The 17,417-nt window shown below is 43.0% G+C and overlaps 2 protein-coding genes across 5 annotated transcripts; one reads left to right on the forward strand and one right to left on the reverse strand.

Annotated features, from left to right (window-relative positions):
- Window positions 1-2,540: 2,540 nt before the first annotated feature.
- retreg1 (reticulophagy regulator 1) lies at window positions 2,541-14,564 on the reverse strand. 4 transcript variants are annotated; one of them, XM_042089353.1, is made up of 9 exons: window positions 14,238-14,564; window positions 13,548-13,654; window positions 12,953-12,983; window positions 5,695-5,821; window positions 5,495-5,579; window positions 4,952-5,074; window positions 4,691-4,761; window positions 4,109-4,232; window positions 2,541-3,911 (listed from the first exon to the last, which is right to left on the reverse strand). In XM_042089353.1, exons 1-9 carry the CDS (start codon window positions 14,378-14,380, stop codon window positions 3,343-3,345), a joined length of 1,380 nt encoding a protein of 459 aa, XP_041945287.1. In that variant the 5' UTR covers window positions 14,381-14,564; the 3' UTR covers window positions 2,541-3,342. The 4 variants fall into 4 exon arrangements, with proteins under 4 accessions (XP_041945287.1, XP_041945317.1, XP_041945308.1 ...); XM_042089383.1 differs by lacking the exons at window positions 12,953-12,983; window positions 13,548-13,654; window positions 14,238-14,564 and adding an exon at window positions 9,578-9,927; XM_042089374.1 differs by lacking the exons at window positions 12,953-12,983; window positions 13,548-13,654; window positions 14,238-14,564 and adding an exon at window positions 9,488-9,927.
- A 1,060-nt stretch (window positions 14,565-15,624) lies between these two features.
- Window positions 15,625-16,613, forward strand: rnf182 (ring finger protein 182). The gene has a single exon (XM_042089462.1). The coding sequence runs from the start codon at window positions 15,785-15,787 to the stop codon at window positions 16,538-16,540; it is 756 nt and encodes a 251-aa protein (XP_041945396.1). The 5' UTR covers window positions 15,625-15,784; the 3' UTR covers window positions 16,541-16,613.
- Window positions 16,614-17,417: the final 804 nt, after the last annotated feature.

Consider the following 17,417-nt stretch of genomic DNA (forward strand, 5'->3'; position numbering starts at 1 on the left):
ACCTTGCAGAGTAAAGGTTGTCTCGTAAAGTAGAGGCTTGTGAACTCAGGTCAAGACCCTGGTGATAAAGGTGGTTATAGTCCCAGTGTGTGCCCTGCTCCCTCTCCTGCAGACAGAACATGTGTGGGTCTGCTGTTGGACTAGGTGCTTCTGTGGAGACATGCCCCTGCTGTGCACCTAACATCTTCCGGCACCATACCTGCTTGTTTGACATAAGCACACATCATTCCCCCTCTCCCCCCTAACATCAGATGTACTGAACACGTAGTGAACAACATTCTGTCAGCAGGACCTAGTTTTAAAAGTGTACCTTCCATCAACATTCCTGTCTGAATGTCTAATAATGAAACACCACAAAACACAAATGAATAACACTTCCCAAAAACATGGGGAAAAAGTGCTTGAGTGTCTAATTTACAGTGGGCAAGGCACAAATGTGCGTTTGTGCATGTTTGATCAGAGCAGAACTTAAATGTTAAACTGTAAAAGTGTAAATTTAGTATATGCTGAAATATATGGTCTATGATATGAAATGACCTAAAATGCAACCAGCCCATGAGAAAGATTAGTTGTCCACATGTCAAGTGTCAAGCATTTTCTTTTCTTTCAGGATTTATGTTTTACTAACATTTTTATTGTATTTTACATGAAAATTGCTTGAGGAAAAAAAAATGAAATTAATAAAGTAATCCAAAGCAGACTCCAGAAACAACTAAATGGGAGCTCACCAGTTCAGTGGTTTCCGTGCGTCTGTGTGGCATATGGTGATGTTTTTCTGGCCTCAGGTAAGTTATCACACTAGATTATTAAACCCACTTTATAAAATGGGAATGGTTTGAGGCTAGCAAAGGCACTTCCTGCAACTGCAGGGGCCCTCCAGAGACCAGAAGACCATGTGGGAGGCCAAACCAACACGCTCTAATTCTAATTGATTCCGGGTGCTTGCCAGTCCTGAAGCTATAAGCGTGAGCTCAACTCCAGAGTGTTGTTATCATTTAAGTGTCACTCAAAGTCTGTCTATTTGTCCCTGATGAACTGATATTATTCTTGCTGCATATCAGTTATTCATGATAAATTATGACATAGGCCTACAGCATATCAGACAGCAATGTTACATCTTTACAACATTTTTATATTGGTGGGAAAATAAATGAATTCACTTCCCTATGTCTCAGTACAGGCCACATAATGCAATTAACGCATATTGAATGATCCATCATATTGAGATAAGTATTAGTTGGCAGTTTAAGTTTTGATGCTACATTATCTGTTGATCTTTTGCTGCTCTCCGTTTGTGAAATAAGAAATCTGTGCTGCTATGCCAGTGGTATTGAGGCTTCTTTGTCCTGAATCAATCCCAAATTAATTTGAGCCATTTTCATTCATTTCATTGATTGTATTTTACTAGGGACCTTACATGGAAGTGCCTCAGCAGTTTAGGCCACCCCCTACTGCTAACTATGTTACTGAGTGCTGCCACCTAGTGGTGTGAAGGCGACACCGACATTATTTGTCACTGAGAGCCCATAGGAGCTGAGCATATAGAGAAGAGATTAATACAAGAACAAACTTAAGCATTTGAAGGATGTTACATTTCTGATTATTGACTGAAAAGCAAAATTGGAAACTTCATTACACATTTCACAGTGGAACAAGACTAGGTCTGAGCTGAATTTCATCATATTCTTGATAAACATACAGTCTAAACTGCAACATCTTTTACGCTGCCTGACTAAGTAACAGATGAATTCAAAATAAAGCTAATAGATACGCCTGTTGTAATGCTGAAATAAAGTTGACAAAGACTGCAATTGTTGCTATAGGCAACTCTGAGAAATATATTTATCCAATATGAACACACACAATATTTAAAATAAGTAAAAAAGTAAAACTGATATCCTTTGATAATGTAAAATGTATTTATGGCTACACTGAACATATAAAAGCTGTGGTGAGTACTAAGGTACATCTTAATAATGGGTGCTTACAATATTCATCACACTGTACATCTTAAACACAGCATGGAACAAACATGGCATTGAGTCTGACTAATGTCTGAAATTAACTTTCTGCTTGTTTGCTCTGGCTACATTTTACAGCCTTATCACACAGATTAGTTTTAGATATGAAATCCGAAACTATTGCACATAACAAATATGGTGTAATAACATTTAGGCATAATAGAACATAAATACGAGAAAAGATCCACTTATCAATGTCCTGTAATTTAATCAGTGCAACAACATGGATTGGGCCATGTAGCCTTCCCTACCTACCATTTAATGAAAGCAAAGTCACAGTATTTGAATTGTAATTATTCATAAAGGCAAAGTGTTCCTCATACACAGTTGGAGGAGAGATTTCTTATATTCCCAACGGTTCTCTTTAAAAGACTAGAACATTTCGTTAAAAATATAATTAACATAACAATATCTTCCTATTCCCAATTCATTCCATCCTAATACTATACCATCCCTAATTTAAGAAGTACAGTGTTTCTTAATAAAGGCACAAAGATAGTCAAAGAAAAGATCAACAAATTACATTCAAGAAATATTTAATGGTATTATAATTGCACAAGGTCCAGTTTATGATACCTTGACTTCAAGTGCCTAGCTGTATCAATCACATATTAAGGTGCAAGTACACATAAAATGTTTACATGTTTACATGAAAACACAGCTATGCATGCAAAAATATATATATATATATAACATTGAGATTTGATGCTTTCTGCAACATTTCCCTGGCTGACAACAGGTCAAAACTTAATGAAAAAACAAAATACAAAATTAGAAAACAAAAATGCAAAATCAAAAGTGGTGACTTTCCTGCCATACATTCTGGGTGGGTTTGTAGCACAGTTGATGCAAATTCTAGTTTGGCTTTGACTATAAATGTACAAAGAGTTTAGACACTACAATGGGTCTAATGACCAGATTTGGGCATCTGTGAAAATCTGTGATTGTTTGGCCGCATGACAGTACCATGCACTGAAAAATAATCTGTAAAAAAGGAAAATGCAACGGTCTGCCCATTCCCATAACTTTTCTATACATTTATAGACAATTCCTTCACTCCTGTAATGGAAAGTTTCTTAAAATATTCCTTGAAATATTTAAATATTTCTATGAATATCATTTTGGAAAAAAGAAATCAACATGGACAGAAATCTCTTAGATCAACCATCCCTGTGTTCTCCCTCCCTCACAGCGTGCCAAACCCCATGTCTAATTAAAGTAAATAACAAGGAAAATCGCCACTTGTCAACCCACCAGAGTCCCTGCACACCCACCCAACCCACCGTTCACAATCTCTGGCTAAACACCCCCATCTGCCTGGTCAGTGGCGGCCCAGCAGTTTGGAGAAGAAGCCCGCGGGCCTGCTACCGCCCCTGGGCTGGGCCTGGGCCGCCCGACCCCCTGCCCTCTCCAGGCCCAGCTCCCCCTCCAGCTGCTCCAGCTCGGCCTGATCCAGCAGCTCAAAGTCCTCCGCCTCGCTGTCCGAGTCTTCGGCCAGAGCCTGGGCCAGCGCGGCCGGCGGGGTGGAGGCGGACGAGGACGACGAGAAGGATGGGCAGGCGGCGTCCGCGGAGGCTGGGCTCATGGCGGAGGCCACGGTCGCTTCCAGCCGCTCCTGGATGGCGGCGGTGACGGCGGCGGCGATGACGTCGCCGGCCATGCGCTCCACCAGCTGCAGGGTGGGGTCTGGACGCTGCTCGGCCGCCAGGGACGCCCTGCCCTGCTCGCTACGCTGTTTGTGTTTGGGCTTTGTCTGGGGCGCCGGGGAGGGCAGACCGATGCTGAGGTCTTCATCGTCGTCGCCGTTGGTCCCCAGACCGTTATCTAGCGATGGGAAGTCTGGGAGGCCGCCAGCAAACAGCTCCTCATGGTCGCTGGGTCGGTCCAGGTCTGAGGCCAGATGGAAGAGATGCGACAAGGTCACGGCTGAGTATCAAATGTTCTAAAAGACCACGCTGATGACCAATGAATTTTCTAATTTTTACCCAATAGTAACTTCAAGTTATCAATTGATGCAGAAAAGCTAATGATCAATAGATTACTAAGGGAATAAGAGCTTAAGAAGCTGAAAACATGGACCAGCCCACCTTCTGAGTTCTCTGTTTGTGGTGAGTGCCCTTCGGACAGGTTGAAGGTGCCATTTTCTGTCCATGTCACTTCTGAGGGCTCTGTGTCTGATAGGGACAGCTCCTTATACACAGTTGAGTCCAGCTGTAGGGGACAATACAAGGGACATGAGTCAGTGGTGAGGCAAGACATAAATCTGCATGAAAGTATTGCCATGAGCAAGCTGTTGTGTGTTGGGCTGAAAGATTGTAATATTGCAGTTAAAATTGCAATCTTAAAAGTAGAAGCACAACTGGACATTTAGTCAAGATCCACACGTATTGTTGAATCTTAAAATGATTCCTTAATCTTAAATGCCTGCTTACTGCTTTTGTTAAATCACCTGTCTTTTCCCATAAAATAAGATATAGATTTTCATAACCTCACACACAACCACACATCAAAATCCACTCCCAAGTTCATTCAGAATACAGTCTAGTTATAGTATGGAGGACCAGCCAAGGTTAATGTAAATGTAACAGTAGTAGTCTGATATTTGAACACACAAACACGTGTTGACTGTCAGATGCAGAGTCATGTGATGGAGACTGGGTCAAACCAACCTTGGGGAAAAGAGAAGACAGGTCAGCCTCGATGCTCTCATGTTCTTCCTGGGCCTGGAGGACTCTCTTCTCTAGTGAAACACAAGCAGAAACGATTCCCATTTTAAGGCTATTATTGTCATTTCATTTGGTGTTAATATATTTTTCTTTAACATATCAACATATCTATCCTTAAGTCTGTCTGTGGTCTCTCTCTCTCTCTCTCTCTCTCTGTGTATGTGTGTGTGTGTGCGTGTGCATTTTAGGTGTTAAGTGTACTACCATGGTTTTCTTTGATCTTCTGAAGGAACTGTCCTAGTCCGAAGTCCAGTTTCTGCAGAACTGGCTCGAACCACAGTCCGAAGTCATGTGATGACACCAGGGGCCAGAGGAAGATGCCAAGCACTGGAACAGAAGGAGAAGCCATTAGCACCTTGCACACCTCTGCCAGAGGGCTCACCCCAAAGCGCTGACTATAGGGGAACTCAGGAAACCAGAGACAGCGTGACAAAGTCGTCATGGTTACATTCCTCTGAATTACCTGGAAGCCTTCTGCTGGTCATTCTGAAATGGAGAGATTATTCAGACATGTATGGCCATTGAGCCTTACCTTTCCAACCCCACTTTAATACTCGAGAGTGAATGTCTAAGCATCAGATTCCGACCAAAATACATCTACAGCATTTGAATGGGAATTATGTTACAGATGTTATACTTGGCAACTCGGCCTTCGCAGCCATACATGTCAACAGATAAAATGATTCATGGTATAGGACTTATTGTGTATCATGTGTAAGTGTTTTTAAACATTTAAACATTACTTACCTAATATATATGAGAGGACAATTCCAGGAATGTAGCGTCCAAGAACCGCCAGGAAGGAGCACAAGCTGCATACAAGCAGGCAGAACTGGAGGGGGACGGAAATGGATGTCTCATGTCAATATGAAATATACGGTCAGTGAGTAAACAAACTCTAAACAATAACAATATAACTGTGTAAATATGGTCGCCATTTTATATACCTTTCCAGGGTTCTGTTGCTTGAAAGAAGACGTCTCCTCCAAGAACAGTTTGAAGCTGGTCCAGGAATCTGTGATTTGTGATGCCGGTTCCAATTCCCCACCATGCCTAGAGTGAATCATCTCCCAACTATGATGCAAGGAGACCAGATATGAGGAATATTTTCTCCATGAAATGAGATGCTGGATTTGTTTACATTGTTGTACACATTATACTTGCTATAAGCATATGCTACCCTAACTGATAAAACACTCTGATAAACTTGCATCTCTTCTTGTCCTGCAACACATCCAGACCAGTGAACAGTGAAAAAATGAAATTCCTGTGTGTAGTTCATTTTTTCTGTATCTGTATCTTATAACTTTTCCTTCCCTACCACATACTGAGGAGTTGAATATCAGACCAATGGGCCCTTTTCATTAAAGACATTCTCTGAGTCCTAACACAAGCCTGACTTCCTAGATCTATCCATCCCACTCAGTTCCTCTGAAGATGGTCGTAAAGTGGAGGTTAGAAGCCTAATCTGTAAATATCTCCTTTACATTCCACTGACGTAAGCAAGCATCACATGCACCTTGTCTATAGGTCAGGCCATCATAGGTCATCGGAGATGATCAAAGATATGTCCCTGCAGACTTTCCTCTTGTTTAGGGTTGCCACTAACATTTGAGCATGACCTAACAAACCTTTTCAGTGGACTACAGCCAGTTATACAGTGTCAGACAGACACTGACACAGACAGACACTGAAAATCTTGAATTTCCCCTGGGGATCAATCTATCTATCTATCTATCTATCTAAAAAGTGAATGTATTTCCACTGAAGAATGATGTATACGTCAAACCATCCAAAATATCTGTCCTGTGCCCTTCCTGTGCCCATTTATGATCCTGTACCAGAGACATGAATGTCGTCGGCTACCCTGACAAAATGCTTGAGACTCCTTGCAGTCACATGAACAAGTACAGGAAGTGCACTGGCTTGGAAACTGGAAGCTAAGAGAACTGAGTGCCACGTATTTGTTCTCTGTCAGGGGCCACAAAACACTCTTGTTCCAGAGGAATTAGATTATGCTACGCCCGATGTTGAGAAGCTTAACCAACAACAATGTAGCTAGGCTACCCACCACAAAACACCAACTGTAAACAGTGTCAGAATAGGGTCACCTGGGTTACTCTCAATTTGTTTGCTTGCGATGCTGAAGCAGTGTGTTGGCTGTTGTGACGATACTCCCCATATAAAACAGCTATAAGTTATGACATACAGATGGCCAAGGTCATTTTAACACACTAAACATATGTTGGCAATATTGTAAAATGGAATTACCTCTTGATACATTGATTTACCATTCTGTAGAATGGAGTGAGGAGAGGAATGGAAGACAAAGTTAGTCAAATTCAATAACAATGGCTATATTTAAACCAGCAAGCTGAAGGCCAACACTGTCTCTCCCACAGCTGTCTGAAAGACTGCTTGTGTGAAATGGTTTGAATTCTTAGTACAGATCTGGTTACAGCGATGTACAGAGAGATTCTTCCTACTTAACACCACATTCAGGTCAAAAGGGGAAAAGGAGCTTGCCACAACATAGTCCATGTAACACGTTCCCCCGTTTTAGAAGCATTAGATTTTCAAATGTTGGGGTGGTCTGCGTATTGCCCCTAGGACCTATGATCTTGCACTGTTAGTGACATGCTTCCCAAAGTCAAGTCTCAGGAAATGCTTTGCATCGATATCTAGTCTGTGTTCCATTGTTAAGCTGTTGGGCTTCAAAATGGGTGATTAGGCAGTTGTAGTTCCTCTCTACTAAACACCTCCAGTGATGACAGCTGCGCTTAAGAAACACAACTCCTCCTTCACAACTCTCCACCCCTTCAGCCATATCCAAATAACAGTCAAGGGACATAGATTACAATTAGATCACGTAATGCAATAAACTCCCCCATGTGGCCATTAAAAAAGGCCGACAATTGGATCATATGTATGCCTTAAAGTAAAAACAAGGACTTTACAGGGAATTAATAACCAAAGTGATATAGTATAACACAACACATAAATTTACAATGTTTCTTGTCATCAATAACTACACATATAACTCCATTGTAAGCATTTTTGTAAGAATTACAACAAACATATTCTTGCTATTACATATTTGTCTATGACGTCTTCTAAAATGTCTTTCCTTTAATTTCCCATTCTAATTTATCTTCCACACTCCCTGTGGATGCCATTGTCAGCCACTCCGGAGCCCAACGAGAGTGACTCGCTCAGACACGAAGGTTCATTTGAGATCAACAACATATGGACATATGGACTACCAGGAATGTGTGGTTGTTACTTGGAACACACATGTTAATAGCCTGGTGGTCCTCCCCTCGTGAAGCCTTCAGAGTCATTAATCTTACTGTGGGGACATTCTGGGTACATGCAGCTGGTCAAGACAGCATCACTCACAGACATGGGGTGCTGGCAGGACTGAAGCAACCCATGCTGGGGGTTTCACCATCGCCCGCGTGTGAGAGTGGACGCAAGGGGGAGGTTGCGTCAGAGCTCCTGCCAGGAGACAGTGTTTGTTTCTGTCACAGCGCAGCTCCCCCCGGGCCCCCGCGCCCAGACATGCGGGGGTGACATTTCACAGGCCTGACCTCACAGGAGCGTGATCCCCACATGATTCTCTTGGGCTGGTGCGTCTCCCTGCCAGCTCCCCTTCTGACCGCTCCAGCGCAGACCAGATAATGTCCTTTAAGAACCTGGCAATCCTCTATCGTGTTGTGAAATAAAGTTTGTAACGACAGATCCTGCCTGGTCGAGTGCCAAGGAATACATTTAACTAGGTCACTGAACAAATCCGAAGAGATGGGAATAAAGTAATGTTACTCAACTCTCAACCAGCCCAGACCAAATTATGAGTTTAGAAAAAAAAAGTTATATAAAGAGTAAGAGTGTAGAGCTGCCTGCTACGCAGCGATTCACTAGTTTGATGGCACAAAATAAAAAGACAAGCACCTCAAAAGTGCATGTTGGGGGGAAGCAAGTGTGTATCCTGTGATGCTTCCGTCTGGAGACCCAGAAGGCGAGCGAGGCCCGCCTGCCAGCTGCAGCACTGGCTCCTCCGCTAATCATTAGAACAACACAGAGAGCGATGCATCAGAGGCTCTAACGAGGCCCTGCGACAGGCGGCATAAAAATAACCCAAGACAAACAGTCAAACAATGCCAACAATGGTTGCAAAACGCAGCTCTTCCATCTGCCCCACTGACGAAGGCAATCGCACTGTTTACACTCTCAACTGTGTGCGCCTTCTCAAAGGGCCTCCCCCTGCCTGAGCCCAGACCCCCTTCAAGACAATAGCCATGGGGGCCAGACCAGTGCAAAGCCTGTGAGGTAAGGTGCCACATATTCCAATGCCATCTAGTCTCCAAGCATGTATGACCTTGATACAGCCACATGCCACAGAAATCAGTACAGTCCCCTGGCAAAAAGTAGGGCATACCATGACAAAGTGCTCATGGACAAAATATAGTCACCAACAACAGTGGGATATGACATTGCACATTTTGACTCACAGCACGTACACTTGTAAACCAGTTGTTCTTGTAATACTGGCATATATGGAGATATTGGAGATACAAGAGATTGACAATTGTAATTTTTTTACTAATGTGATCGGTTGTTACAAAACCATACCCATTAAGGCATTGACATAATGGAAACAACATTCATACAACACACTACAGATAGAGCTGCTAAGGAACAATTTTACCTCTTTCTAGACCATTGATTTTATGTACTTACCTCTCTTATTTCCTCATCTCCTACCAAACTCTCCTCTCTCCTGCTACCTCCCTCACACATACACACATTTGCATTACTGTGTGATGGGACCTTCGTTACCTTCTCCTTGTTCCCCGGTCCTCCTCAGAAATCTCACAGGCTCTGTTTTCTAACATTGAGACCCCTGAAGGCTCTCTGTATGCCCGCTTGAGTGGGTGTCTTCTCTGCGGCTGGGTTATGACGGGGTCACTGCAGACTGTGGCTCAAATCGGATTTCCAGCACTATCTTGCTCACTGGTTCATAGGTGCCACATGGAAGGAGAGTGAGTTGTGTTTATGTTGAATGAGGCCTGAGTGTCACTATTTCAACTGGCCCAGTCTAAAAATACCACAGTCACACAGCATTCCATCAGACCAGAGGAGGGAGGTGGTGTGTGTGTGTGTGTGTGTGTGTGTGTGTGTGTGTGTGTGGGGGGGGGGGGAGGGGAGGGGAGGGGGCTGAGTGAGGGCACCCCCCCCTCCCACACACACACACACACACACACACACACACACACACTTCTTTCTTCACACACCTAATGTTCCTTTCACACCAAATATCCTCCTATCTCCTCTGGAAAAAAAATAATACAGCAAAACAGATAAATAATAAATAAGTCGAAATCGTAATGAAAGCTTTTGAATGGCTTTATAAGCAGGTGGCACTGCATCTGTCAGATGTTGCTGCAGTATCATATGCACACACTCCTAAGAAATTGCGCAAGTTTTGACACAGTCATGCTAAACCATTCACTAAACACAAACTATAAATGTGTGCTTGTCTTGTGTCACATGGATCATTGGAACATGAAAATATCAACACGAAAACAGAGCACAGGTGCACAGGGACATGTATTAAATGCACAGGAACATGTATAAAATGCACAGGAACATGTATTAAAATGATGTTTATGACGTGATAAAATGATATTATCAGGATGGCCATTACAAATGACTGTACCTAATTACTATCATATTCAAAATGATGATGCCATAGGAAGAGAAATAACTTCATATCAAAGTTGAGTTCTAATAGGATCCCACTCCATCTACTTCAGGACCTTTCTGTGGTGATACTACAGTAAACACTGAGATATTGTTCTGATTACAATGTCCTTACACAGACTTAGATATAGTAGATATTAGATACATAGATAGTAGAAGCCATTAAGTCAAGTAAGTAAGTCAAGTAATTATTTTATGACCAAACCACTGACCGAACCGTCAGTTCCCAAATTAGTTGGATACATCATGGAGAAACATGTTCTCTTTTCCCTTTCTCACTTCTTAACAAACTGACATAGATACAGTAGATCACTTGACAGTCATGAAGTATCCACAGCAGACTTGACAGCGTTCCCAGAGTTAGCGTGGAACACACACCATTCACTGACCAATAGTAGCCTGCATTTTAGAGCACACCCTCTGCTGCTAAACATAACTGCTGATTGGTTATTTCCTGGACCCAACAGCATCCCATCCAATGGGGTTCATCAAGAGTCAGATGGCGACGTGATGAGGGTGGATGACCTGTGAGTAGTTCCTGAAGCTCAGAAATGGCTGTGTCATCCTATCCATTACACACAGCACTCACAGTAAACCCAACAAGCAGCTCGACTCCTCACCTTTCGCAATAACACCGGCAAAATCAGCCACATCCGGCAAAAGAAACACGCTCACTGCAGGCCTCTAAAAAACACTGCAAAAACTAAAACCCAAACAATGACCTCAAGTCTTTGGAATAGTTTCATGTTGTGTAATCAAATAAATAAGACTGTAATTTGTCCTGATATAGAGGGCTAAGCCCTTCCAACAGGCATGCTTTGTGATATGTGAGGTCCCATGTGCTTGGGACATAATTTGCTCCAACTGAAATGCAGTGAGGGAAAGAGCGGCAGTGACTGTATATGTCTGAGGACATAGCTACATTTTCGGTTGTAATATCAGAGTACAGAGCGATTTTATATGTGCTTATGGTTAAATACAGTATATATCCATGATTACAGCAGTCTGACCACCAGTAGTCCATGGTATCACATCACATGGAATAGGCCTACAATGCTTCAGCGCTGGACAACAGCTTAGCCACAGCTTTTCAAAAATTTGTGGATAAGTGCATTAACTAGACATGCCCTCTGATTTAGAGGCCTTCACTGAAGCACAGCAGTAGAGGTAAAGAAAATACCTGCGGTTGCATCAGATTAACATATAGTGTACACTGTACTTCACCACAACAAGGCACTCTTTCAACAGTCAATAATCTGAGAATGTCACAGAGAAGCACACCGTAAAATCTGAAGGACACTGTTTATTAGGCACAATAGGGTACTGGAGTTCACATAGGAGGGGAAAAACAAATGATGAACCCCATGACCCATGTTGACATGGGCCTCCGTAACTGACTGGCCAGGGAAGTGGCTCTCTGGGAGACCTCCTCTTTAGTGAGGTCCACCTCACATAAACACCCACAGGGGAATCCGTCTGCTCCAGTGACATAAGTGACACTGGCTCTCAAAAATAAAGATGGCCTCTGACCAGTATCAAGAGACGGCAACAGGAGAGGACAATTATTCACTACAAGATATGTCAAGAATAACAGAAAATTATGAAAACTGACAAATGTTTTTGTTTTGTTTTTTGCTTAACTCAGACAGCTGGGTAGACAAATTAAACTGTGACAATGACCTACCATCAGGGCTTCACAAAATAGCCATATGACTGGCTATCTAATGGATGCACTATATATGTGTTGTTATTTCAAAGCATGTCTGAATGTGTTTGTAATCAGGTAGACATGCTGTCACTGTAAAAGTTGCTCATTGCCCTGGTCACAGTGACAGACTGCCATTCCTTCCCCAGGAAAAATGGCATTAGATCTATCTACGCTCAACAGTTGCATCAACAGCAGCGTATATATGACAGTTAGGAAGGGGTACATTGGATGCCAGACAACCGGTCGGCTGTTGTGAAGCATTGTGAATGTCTGAAGTATTGTTGTGAAGACTGCCAAAGATGGAGAAAAAAACACTTGGCTCCATCTAGTGGAGAAAAGTTAAAGTGTCCAAAACAGGGCTGTTGTCTGGTTTGGAGTGACCTTTGCATTAAACCTGATGTAAACAATGTTAGAAAGTCTTGAGCTAGTAACTGTAGGAGTATACCAACATTTATTAATTGTTGTCTGCATACACAAAACTCTCTGAGAGTTTCCTTCTTTAATAACTGAGTTGTTAGGGGCTGCTTATCTCATGATAATCCAACTCTTTCTATGAGTGCATAATATATTCTAGTAATTGCAATACTAATGTAATGGCATGTATCTTTTCAAAAAAGCATTACTTAGAACTTTATTTCTGCTAAAGAGAAAAGATTCATTGAACCCTTAGGCTTACTGTATGATGTACTGATGGCGCTGTAGGCTATTAATAACATTAGAATTCCTAAACATACCTTTCAGTCATACTGTGCCATAAAGGAGTTCCTATGGAAAAGAAAAAGAAAATAGTGTAAGTACTATCTCTCACCCCTTATCCATTACAACTACTTTGATGGTTAAAAGTTAAATCCATTAGCACAAACAAGCTGCTGCATTCTTCACAGTACTTTAAGCTCACTACGCTAACCTCCCCATCCATACAGCACTGCATGTCAAACCCAAACATGATGGGCCTTCAGCTGAGTGCTAGAGTGTGTCCTGCAGTTGCACAAGGCTTATTGCTGAATCATTAGGAGATAATCCTCCTCTGCTGAGGCATGGCGTGACAGCCACAGTATGTGATTATTTACCCACAGCCCCTTTCTGCTCTCTTACCAGATGGATACAAATCAACAGTGTAGATGAATTACTGTCTATCAGGCCTGATGCATTAGTTATGGAGCACATATGATAGGCTAATGGTTACCTGAGCAAAATATCTGACACAGGAAGGATGATGATCTCATCTTTTCCTTTAAATGGATCTGATGTTGATGACGTAACCACTATACAAACTAAAAGCAGAAGTATTGGGAATCTATGCAAGATCATCATCAGCATGTACTGTACCTTTGGATCTCATCAGGTACAGATCCCGTATAAACTGTAGGACGACCATCAGAGCCAGACTCAAGCACATGAGGCTGAATAGTTTGCAGGGACTAAGGGTCACAAACCTGTGGGGGAAACGAAGAACCATAAGAGGGAAGTGACTGGTTTCAAATGGGTTTTTTAAATAGCCTATAGGAGGAAGTGATGGTGATATTCAAGAAAAAAACTTTTCACATGAACATGCACCTGTCCAGTTCAGGTGTATGTCTTTTTACCATTCTAGTGCCAGCATATATCTCCTACATTGACGAAGTTGCATCAAGGCTACTACAAGAAAACAGCATCCATGTTGTTTTTACTGTAAGTGTTCCTCTTTAATAACATAATAACACAAGGCCAGGCACAGATTACATCTGCAAAGCAGGAAAATGAATGCCTAATTTGCAAACCCAGCACCAACCTGCATTTTTGTGTGAACTACAGTCATAGGTCATCTTGGCCTGTTGCATACTGCAGAATGGTCAGTTATTCACGGATAATATGTGAATGACAATAAAATGCTGTTATGCTGATCTATTCAGCTGATGTTAAAGCATGGGGTGGCATTATCGACACGTGGCCACCAACTGGCTACCTTGACCAAAGCCAGGACAATTTTGGAAGACCTTGATATTTTGTTATATAAACAATGCATTTTGAATCTCTTACCAGAAAACTGAATTGGTGACAACAAAGATTGAGGAAGTCCAAAGCGGTCTCCTCCAGTTTATCACGACGGAGATGCGACAAAAGGGCGAGCCGACTGATGGATGTCGGGAACCGGCTGACAGCTCTTTCCCTGATTCCGCCATCGCCCCACCTGAGTCCCAGTGAGAATCTCTTTGCTGAGTATGTGCTCGTGAGCCCCGCCTCTTTTGTATCAACAGAGTCGTTTCTCTCCTAAAACGACATACAAAAATAATACTGTCTGGTCACGGTCCCCGTTCGTTGACAGCTGCTGTGGATGTTGTTGTTGCCCCGTCGTTGACGTAATTTCTAGGGCTGCCAGGGTTGCTTTGGGGTTGTTCTGACGTCACCATTTTCGCTCCGTAAGGGGAGGGCGGGGGGGGGGGGGGGCATTTAACTGGTCATCATACCATAGAACTATCGACTATAAATGCGGGATAAGGTGGAAAAGTGACAAGGTGAATGCAACGCCAAAGACAAAGATATTTTTTCTGTCATATAGCTGCAACTGTTAAACAAAATGTATAAACATAATATTTTCAACACTATATGTAGACCTATACAAATAGCAAGTATTTATGTGTGTGTGTGTGTGTGTGTGAGAGAGAGAGAGTCATCATGGATGGGCAAGTCATGAAAAAGAAAATATGTAGCCTACTGTTGCTTACATGGTTAGTTAATAAATCAAAATTATTCTTCAGCTGTTGAGTTTTAGTAGGCTACAGTAGAAAAAGTCAAAAAGCCTGACGGTCAGACTGAACAGGGGCTGTATTGAAAAAGAAAACATTTGGCATGTTCCCCTGCTGTCCTGACATCTATCATACATGGACGGTTCTGAATATCTGTCTGTCAGGGTCAGAGAAGAATGAAACTAAGAGTCCTGACCTATTTTACTCTCTTAGGAACTGAACTCTACAGAATTGCCTCAAAAACAAGGACACTTTTCCAAAGCCAAATCACAATCTGTAACATACTGTAGAGTAATTACAATCACAACAATCATCTTGAAAATGTAGTTTGATGTGTAGCTTTTCAAGGACTCCTTTTCCTTTTGGCTGGCAATCAGTGGAAGATTCTTATCACAATCTAGCCCTGTGCAAGTGAATAACCTTTCTCCCAGTCATTATTAACAGTGTACCAGAAAAGAAGTGTTGCAACACTAATTGGACTGAATTGCACTGGCAACAAAAGGCCCGGCTAGAAAATTCCAGCCCTGGTTTTACAGGGGCTGCTTTGTTGCTGCTGTGTTTGTTCTCTATTGCTGTGTTAACAGTTATCTTTTCTGTGGCAGCCTCTCCCCACCCTTCCACACAGTGCATGAAAGGCTCCTCTGCACGAATCAGCCCAGAGTTGTGTGGCACGGCACAGGGGGATGTTCCGGTCCGCTTTAGCCTGCCTTGCTACACACAGCCTGCATGGGACAGCCTGCAGACCCGAGAAGTGGCGTAGTAGCAGTAGCTGCCTCGCGGCTATGTTTTCCGGCCCTGCCCGCTGAGTGCCCAGTCTGCCAGAGCTGAGAAGAGGGCGAGATGATGGGACAGACACTGGAGGATGGCGTTGCCACCGAGGAGCTGGAATGCAAGATCTGCTACTGCCCCTACAGCCTCACCAGCCGCCGGCCCAAGGTGCTCGAGTGTTGCCATCGGCTGTGCGCTAAGTGCCTGGCCAAAATCCTGGACTTGGGAGAGTCGCCACCAAATGCGGTAGTGTGCCCATTCTGCCGGTACATCACCGGTTTGCCAGGGGAAGCAGTGGGCAGCCTCCCCGATGACTGCAACTTGGTGGCGGCACTGTCTCTCCAAGTGCGCAACCACAGAAATCTTCACGAGGGCCCTGGAGAGATCCTCCTCAGTCCCAGGCACCTGAGCTCTCTGGTGGGCCCATCTGCCACAGCCTCCCCCTCTTCTTTGCGCAGCTCCAACTATGTGGTCATCACCATCATGGAGTCCCCGCCGGAGTCCAATGACCCTCACACTGGGCCCCTGGCAGCACGCGGCAGGGACTACCGCTCCTCTAGCTTGGATTCCATGGCTTCTATCACACAGCGGTGGACAGTATGGAACTGTGCAGCCCTGCTGTGCCAGACGTCGGCCCGGGCCCTTGTGTGGCTCCTGGGGCTGTTGTACTTCAGCTCTCTTCCGATGGGCGTCTACTTGCTCATAATGCAGAAAACCACCTTGGGCGTGCTGCTGGTCAGCTTGGTGCCCGCTAGCCTGCTCATGATCATGGCATATGGGCTCTGCCAGTGCCTTTGCCACGAATTCTGGGACTGCGTGCCACCCTAACAACCAAAGGGAAACCTTTCACATCAGCAGCCTGACTTTAGTGACGTGTTGCTCCAGAGTGATTAGAGAAAAAATTATATGGATACCATATTATATCCTTTATTTTCCACCAGTTTTGGATAGTTTGGAACCAGCAAAAATGGATAATATATGATGGGGCAATGGACACAACTGAACACAAAGTAGTTTTCAGCTAGCAAAAGTAACATTATAACTCCCTGCTTTGCTAACAGCTGCTTTGAAATATTTGTCATTTGGTCCACCGAACACTGAGACGGAAAACACTTCTCAGTGTTAAGAACTTTAAATATGTAATTTATTAACTTTTAAAAAAAATACTTTACAATGACAGACTCTCTGCATATTTATAGAGCACTCAACTGAATATGGAGACTGTATGTTTGCCTAACAGTAAATATATTGAGGAATGTTTTTGTGCAAAAATCTGAGGTATGTTAGTCTGAGCCACCAAATGCACTCTTGTGCAAAGTAACTGATCTGTGATTATCATTTAACGATCAAGTGTATGATTTCTCTGTGATGTATGGTATATGCAAAACAGATCAATGCCTTGAGTATGTTATGTTGTATAATTATTGTGACGTTTATAGTCATTTTGTCAGCTATCCTTTTTGTGACAAGAAATTAAATGGAGAAACACTTTTGGAATATTTGACTTGTGTGATCTTTGTAGTATGATGGGCTTTATAGAATACTACCCACAACATTTGGTTGACAGTGATGCTGAAAATTCAAGCCTGAATTTGAGACAAAGAATGAGTGTGCATTCAAAAGCAGACGATAAAAACATTTCTTTCTGAAAGGTTGAGTGCTGATATTTTTAATTGGGAAAGCATTGTCATCTTGTATCCTATAA

The sequence above is a fragment of the Alosa sapidissima genome, chromosome 1, assembly GCF_018492685.1.
Source record: "Alosa sapidissima isolate fAloSap1 chromosome 1, fAloSap1.pri, whole genome shotgun sequence".
In the NCBI taxonomy this organism is placed as follows: Eukaryota; Metazoa; Chordata; class Actinopteri; order Clupeiformes; family Clupeidae; genus Alosa; species Alosa sapidissima.

Bases quoted from the DNA above. Each gene is read 5' to 3' on its own strand.
- retreg1 (XM_042089353.1), bottom strand. From the start codon at position 14,380: ATGGCGGAATCAGGGAAAGAGCTGTCAGCCGGTTCCCGACATCCATCA. The intron at 4,762-4,951 runs GTAGTACACTTA...GTGTTTCACTAG, and splicing joins GAAGATCAAAGAAAACCATG to AGAAGAGAGTCCTCCAGGCC. The intron at 4,233-4,690 runs GTTGGTTTGACC...TGTCCCCTACAG, and splicing joins TGTCTTCTCTTTTCCCCAAG to CTGGACTCAACTGTGTATAA.
- rnf182 (XM_042089462.1), top strand. From the start codon at position 15,785: ATGATGGGACAGACACTGGAGGATGGCGTTGCCACCGAGGAGCTGGAA.